General features: G+C 36.6%; 1 protein-coding gene across 1 annotated transcript in view; it reads right to left on the bottom strand.

The window, feature by feature from the left end:
• The window catches only part of RIOK2 (RIO kinase 2), a 28,697-nt gene extending 22,202 nt beyond the window's left edge, over nucleotides 1–6,495 (bottom strand). The window contains exons 1-3 of the mRNA XM_019610120.2: nucleotides 6,468–6,495; nucleotides 4,365–4,525; nucleotides 3,074–3,130 (exon numbers count right to left, since the gene is read on the bottom strand). Coding sequence (XP_019465665.2) covers nucleotides 3,074–3,130; nucleotides 4,365–4,525; nucleotides 6,468–6,495 — 246 coding nt within the window. The remainder of the gene's footprint in view (nucleotides 1–3,073; nucleotides 3,131–4,364; nucleotides 4,526–6,467) is intronic.
• Nucleotides 6,496–7,495: the final 1,000 nt, after the last annotated feature.

The following is a 7,495-nucleotide window of genomic DNA, read 5'->3' as shown; positions in this document are numbered from 1 at the left end:
AAAAAGCATTTAAAAAAATCTATGTTCCTTCTTTTCTCGTATTTCCAAATGGGAACAACAAGCATTAAAGTAATTTTGCTAAAAGCAGCTACTAATTTAAATACAACCCCTTATTAAAGATAAAGCCTGCTCAGGTTTTGCAAGAAAGGTATTAAGAATGTTTAATATAAGTATTAATTCATCATTTATTTAAAATAAAATTATTTAATAATATTCAGTCCAGATAGTGAACCATGTACTAATTTATACAGTAAGGTCTTTAGTTACTTACTTATAACTCCCTTGGGAATAATTTAATTTTATAAATCCAGTTTATCGAAACTTTAAAAGTTTATTAACTCATTGGCTATTGAGAATCACCACTTGATGTATACAAGCATATCATTTTCATCTCAGCTTCACTATTGCCTTCCTTCACAAAAACACATTCTAAATGTTAGATAGACAGAATTTCTGCAGAAGACTCTGCCTTTTTGGAAATACTATTCCTCTTTTTGTTTTGTTCTTAGATTCTGCCACTTAGTAGGGAAGGAGACTTAATTTAAGACCATTAATGTTAGTACTTTAATAGAAATTGGACTCCACTGCTTCTTTTAGTCCTTGTTGCACGTGGAATTCAAGTCTGGCTTCATAACCAACATATGCAAAGTTTTCTAGTTTAAATACTTGATACCAGCCATTTTCACCCACCAGTGCATATACTACTAGTATTTCAATGAGACTGTGAAAAGATACCCTTTTCTTTATTTTGCAAAATATAGTATTTTCAAACCAAAGATAAAATCAGATCCATATGACATAAACTTCCAGCAATATTCTATCCCAGAAATCTTCCAAATATCTCAATTTAGCAATTCTTTCATTTTCAAGTTATGTCTCCATCCTTCTTGACTTCCACTCTCCCTTAGGAGTGCTCACTGCCTTGCTGATGGTGATTTAGATCATTCCTACATTAATGGAGACGTAGTAGAACACTTGTCATGTAGTCTTTCTGAGACTGAAATACACAGCATCATCTGGTGTGTGGTAATTTGTGGAATAAGACTACTTTGATAGTGGATAGTCAGATCTCAGCTGCAGCATTGTAAGCACTGTACCATGGATAGGGGATCCAGGAAAGACAGAAGATATTCTTTAGTCTAGGAGTCTAGGTAAAAGAGTAGGTCTTCTTTGAAGAACATGGGGATCTCAGGAAAGGCATGTTTTTTATATTGCTGAAGGTACAGAAAGCCACGTTCCAAACTCTTATTCAGCTTTCTATACAAACTCTTCATACTGTGGCAGAGATGGACAAGAAAGTTTAAAATACTGCAGAGGTGTGCATATCAGATGTTGCTTAAGACATGGCATTTAAAAAGATGATACAGCCTCACATTTTCTTTATAAGAGAAATAAATAAAATGTGATTTTCTCAACCTCCTGTACTGAAGCTGAAAACTGTGATCCCTAGTTTGACCTTATCACAGTGACTTTTGTTCTACTCTGTGGAAAGCCCAAAACAATGAAGTGGAAGAAGGTTATGTTGTCCTGGGCATCTGTCTATGATTACTATTTCCATTAAACATGCTTTGATGCTCGTGCTCTTTTTACTTCTAGTAAAAATTAGTACCTGTAATACAATTTAAAACTTGTAGCAGTTTTGACAGTATTAATATTGTTGTGACCATAGTAGTCTATGGTATAATTAAGATAATATTCACTAGATAGTGATTTTCTAATTAATCAATTAAACTTTCATTGGAGTGGGAAAAAAAAGAGTTTTTAGTTCATATATGTGTTTATGTTGTAGTCCTTCAGATTCAAAACATTCTAATGCACTCAAAATCTGATAATTGTTTTTGCTCCTAGTGATATTACATTGTCTACTAAGAGATATTACCTTTTCTTATAAAGCATACTTTGATTAACAGTAGAAAGGACATGCCAGCAAGTACATAAGCAAATAATAATTTGATATTTGAATTGTCAATTCAGGGTTTTTTCATTGCTTCTATCCTAGCTACAAACACATTGTTCAAGAGAACTGGTTGTAGATGATCTCACTTGGAAAGATAAAAGCTGGGCTTGACTTGCAAGCACTTTTCACTGCATTTATAAAATTAAACTATTCTATATATTTCCTTTTTGGAATTAAAAGCAAAAACATCTGCTAAAGTCAGAAGCAGTTTGATGCCTGAGTTCAGCAAGAGGAGAGACAGAAGCTGATCAGATGGGCCTTAGGTTGGTCCCTTTATCATAACTGAAAACTACTGCAGTTTACAAGGTCAGTCATGGCATGTGATTCCTGGTATTATGTGCCCAGAAGAAAAATGGAAAAGAAAGTATTTAAAATGCATAAATAAATTAATAGATTTCTTGGACTGTTAAGTGCCATGAAGTACATCACGTCACACGTACCTGCGTGTCTTTAGGCAGGATAAAGGATAATTTATGAGAAGAGTTGTGCAGAGACATTCGTAGTTTTTTACTATGCTGTGTTACTTACTGTTATTTAGTGATGTTGTAAATACAACTACATACATTTTAAGCAATGTGAACATTGAGAGCCTTTATAACTACAAATTAAGACATTGGCAATTAATTAATATATTGTTGTAATGCTATTTTCCTGAAAGCATGAACAGAACCATCTCTTAATGTCTGTCTGCAGCTTTGCATGGGAAGTATGCTGCCAAGGTGGCTTGGCTCTGCTTCTGTAACAGTGAGAGGATCCTGAACTATATTATCAGATGAATGCAACAGTGTAGCTATGTATGTAAGAGAAATATTGCACATAGAAATTAGGTTTTCTATGTATCGCAGAAAACGTTAGGAGTCAGCTACAGAAATACAGGAAGATGAAAAATGTAAATCTCAGTCTTTAGTTAGGAAAGATTTATAACCTGAATTGACTACAAATTCAGAGACTGCAAAATTAGATTGCTTTGTTTTCTGGACAGATAGATAGGTCTGGGGAAATAGCGATGCTGAACTAAATTGCCTGAATTTTTTTATTTTTATTTATTTATTAATTTTTTTAAGCTAAGAAAATAAAGTATTCTGTTGAGTAGAGCACTTTTGCTACCCTATGTACCTGACGTCGAAGCTGCTGTAAATCATCTTGCTCATGTCCTTTCTCTCCTATTGTGAACTGAAAGGACATTCAATGCACACGTCTAGTTTTCATTACGAGTTGAGAATACATTCCCAAAAACACAAAATGCAACATTCAGTTTCCAAACTGTTATTTGGTTCTGTTCAACAGAGAGGCTAACGTATTGTAATCTGAAAGACACGTGCATGTCATTCAAATTGGTTAAAATACTTCAATTAACAGCAGTTATTTCTGGTTCTAGATCTTAATGAATTAGATCTACACATTACACACCAATGAACAAGCATTTATGGTGTTACGGTTTATGGCATATTATGGTTTATTATGGTGATATTTAGGTGCTTTTGTAAAAAAAAAAAAAAGGAAGGAAGATGGCTATATTTAGATATACATTCTGGATGCATCTAGTGAAAAAAGAGGGAGTTTGGAAGGAGTCAACTGAAATTGCAACTGACATTCTGGAAAGAATTTTGATTTTGTCCCAGTTATTTGGTTGTTGAAGATCTCAAGATTAATCATTGAAGATGCTCAGAAACCTTCTGCGTAGGCTCAACTCCCACATCCTAAATAGATGAGTCACAGTATCAGTGGCTATGGAGTTCAAGCTTAAGCTGTTATTTATTGAAAGGAAGATAGAGGATAGAGTGCTTTACAAGGCAACCTTGCTCCTTCTGGAGACATCAAATTTAATTCCAAGTTTTTTTTTTCATTGAAAGAGAAACCTGATGTATTCCTGTTTAGTTTTGATCCCTTTTTTTTATATATATTTATAGTTATATATAGTTTTTTATATGTTAGCACAGTGTTAGCATGAGTTGGATGGTGTGTATTATGGGGGCATTCTGCTACGGTGAAAAGTATCTTCCTATTGAATAAAGAAATGAAATACAAAGCTATTTCTCCTTCATATCAGATTTTATTGTTTTCTCAGGGAAAGAAAGAACACAAATCTTGGATTTAACTGACAAACATTTGAATTACACATAATATCCCCTGTTTTTTTGTTTGTTTGTTTGTTTGTACTAGTGCTAGAAAACAGAAATGAGGTTGGTAAAATCATTCCATGCCCAATTAATTCCCAGAACTATGCTATTTTCTCTCAGGTAGTTTGTTGCTCTGAAATCACTGAGGTATGGGACAGTACTAGACTGGAGAAGTCAAGTATGGAACTGCAGTGCAATGTTATAGAAGTAGTTGTCCTGTATATTCTACAGCAAAACTCTTCTCAGAAAAAAATGTCCCCTGACAAAGATTGGAAGTTGACACTTACCTGAAAGTTACCGAAGCAACTTCCTCCAGGCAAGGTAACATAGCTCACAAATGGTGGGCCCAGGCTGCTCAGTGACTCATACACAATGATGCCTTCACTTGGAAGTACAGCCTTCTTCTGTTTGCTTTCCCAGAACTCTTGCAATATTGCTACAACATTCACTGCCAAAGACAAAAAAATCTGAACGTAAGATGCAGCACAAGTCCTTGATCCTTAGTGTTTTCTATGTTACACAAGAAATGCAGATTTATGAAGTTGAAACTTTATAAATCATTATTAATATAAAAGCTTTCACAGTTCCTGCTGGCATGACAATGTGATTGTGTTTCAGAGTCAGAGGCTGTGGGCCTTAAGGGATTACAGGCTGCTGTAGGTCACCCATTCCAGGTCAGCAGCATTGATTTTTTTGGGACAGTCTGCTGGAACTCTGATTCCACAGCAGGAATGGAGCTGTTCACTTTCACACAAGAGAAAATGTTATACTTTCTTTTTACCCATTCGCAAAAAGATCTCACATAGTTACCCAGAGCAAACATCTGGGTTAGTATTGTAATCGTTACCATAAAAGTTTGTACAGAAGTCAGAGGCATTCAAAAGATGAGGACAGAGGACAGAGATAATTTTCCTTCTTAGCTTCCCCCTTTCTTCATCCAGCCTGAGCTGGCTGGTGGTGGAAGAATGGAAAAGGAAAACATTTTGAGACAGGAGACTGGTGGCAGTTCCCATGCAAACTATAGATGGAGCACTGCACTTTCTTGCAAGAGGAGCTGTGTGATCTCCAATTTTGTTGTCGCTTGTTTCTGTGCTTGGCAGCAGCACTGTTCTGATGTGCAGAACCTGTCCTGGGCCAGAAGAAGGGCAGAGGCACAGAGTGTGTCCATCACCAGCTTCCTTCTCCCTGATGGGTTCAGGAGGGGAGGATGTGCATGCAGCACAGAGCATGGGGAGCTGAGGGGCAGCAGCTGGAGCACAGTGCCCACTGCCAACAGCATCACAGGGTTGCTCTCATCTACTCTGGTGTTCTGTTTAAAGCTGCAGTGGCATTTGGATGTTGGTATACCATGTGGAAGAGGGCTACCTGCATTGAAATATTTGTAACAGGAAGCATGCTGGATAACTGTCTGTGGTAGTGCAGATCAATTCGGACAAAGATTGAAACAAAGAGGAACTCTTAATCATGAAAATGGAGTTCTGCTTTTCTAAATTATTCCCTTCTTGACAACAAAGGGGGTATGTTATGATATTGTTGATTTCTGAAAATCAGTACTTGGCAATACAGAGGAAATAAACAATATTCTGTAACTGGTGAGCCTGCTTCTATACTCATGAAGGATAGTTACGAACCTGGGAGAAAAACTGGGAGTCAACAGCCAGTAGCACAGATTGCAGGATTTACACTGATATGATTAACACTGAAGCAGCAGCTGAGAAGTAGTATTTCCGATTAGAATTAATGTCTGTCAAATGAAGTTCATATACTTAGCAAGTTACGCAGCTATCCAGCACTGGATAACATGGGTTATAATGAAGAGGGCAAGGATAAAACCTACCTGAGATGTGAGACTGGTAATGGGAATACCTGGAGATGCATATCTAGTGGCAGCATCACAAACCACCACTTTCTGCTGTTTTCCTTCAGCCACAGCCAAAGCCAGCACCTCAAAACTCTGATGAGGGTGAAGTTGTATCAAGTTAAACTACAGAAGTGTGGCCACAACACCAAAGACTCATCACACAGGTTTTTTTTGTTTTTTGTTTTTTGTTTTTGGCCAGAATTCTTTATGTTTTGATTTAGTTCAGCTTATTTAAATCAGTTGTGTAGCTTTAATCAGTACATTTATTGTCATGAGGTTTAACCAGCATATCCATTTCAAATAAATAATTAAAACAATTTCAGAAATTCTTTTTATATATATAAGCCTAAATATGTTGTCTTCAAGTTCATACATGATAAATGTTATGTAGTAGTGTTCTACTAAAAACACATTTGTTTTTATTTATGCCTAACAAGCACTAATTTGTCTATTTTCATTAAATATCATGTTGATTTGCTGTAATTTGAGAAAAATGTATACATGCATTCAAGTGTGCAATTAATTGTACCTTGTTGCTCTTCTAAGATAAATACCATGATTACTAATGCTGTATTAAGATTTCCCAGGACCCTTTTTTCCTGTAATAGTGTGTCTTTTTTTCAAAGATTCCAAGAAGAATTTTGTTTGATCATTGTGTTTTGCATCCAGTGTGCTTTGAGTCTAATAAGGCATTGTAGAAAACAGTGAGAATTTTTAGAAGCAGTAGCAGTATATAAATGAAACAGTAAGATTTGCCTTTACTTGGGAGGCTTAACAAAACACAACACAGTAATTTATAATTCACTGTCAAAGATCATTCTCATTCCTGTAACTGGCTCTTGAGTTTTGAAAGACAATTACGAAATGACTGAGTTTTTAAGATAATGATTATAGTATTTATATACACTGACAACCAACTTTTTTCATGATTAAATCCTTGGTGCTTTAAAAGATATTACTTTGCACATTGTCGGTTGCTGTAATTAGTTAACAGTTTGGACTGAATTGAAGGCAAAGCCAAGTCTCCCCCATACAAACAGACATTGTTTTATCCATTTTATCCCTACCCACCTGATCTTTCTTGATTAGAGGTTCAGAATGCTTGTAGCATGGGTCCCTTGGGAGTCACTCCTTAAGGGTAAAGGAGTCCAGGAAGCCTGGATGTTCTTCAAGATGGAAATCTTAAAGGTGTAAGAACAGGCTGTCCCTGAATACTGTAAGGCGAGCCGTAGGAGGAAGACTGGTGGATGAACCAGGAACTACTGTTGAGACTCCGGAAGAAAAAGAGAGTCTATGTCCTCTGGAAGAAGGGACAGACTGTTGATGTAGTCTACCTAGAGCAAAGCCTTTGACACGGTTCTTCACAGTATTCTTCCGGGGAACCTGGCTGCCAGTGACCTGGACAGGTACACCTTCTTTGGATAAGGAACTGGCTAGAGGGCCGTGCCCAGCGGGTAATGGTTAATGGAGCTAAGTCCAGCTGGCAACCTGTTACAAGTGGTGTCCCCCGGGGTTGGTACTGGGGCCCATCTTGTTTAATATCTTTACTGATGACCT

This window comes from Meleagris gallopavo, chromosome Z, assembly GCF_000146605.3.
Source record: "Meleagris gallopavo isolate NT-WF06-2002-E0010 breed Aviagen turkey brand Nicholas breeding stock chromosome Z, Turkey_5.1, whole genome shotgun sequence".
Taxonomy (NCBI): Eukaryota; Metazoa; Chordata; class Aves; order Galliformes; family Phasianidae; genus Meleagris; species Meleagris gallopavo.
This window is presented reverse-complemented; position numbering and strand designations above follow the sequence as displayed.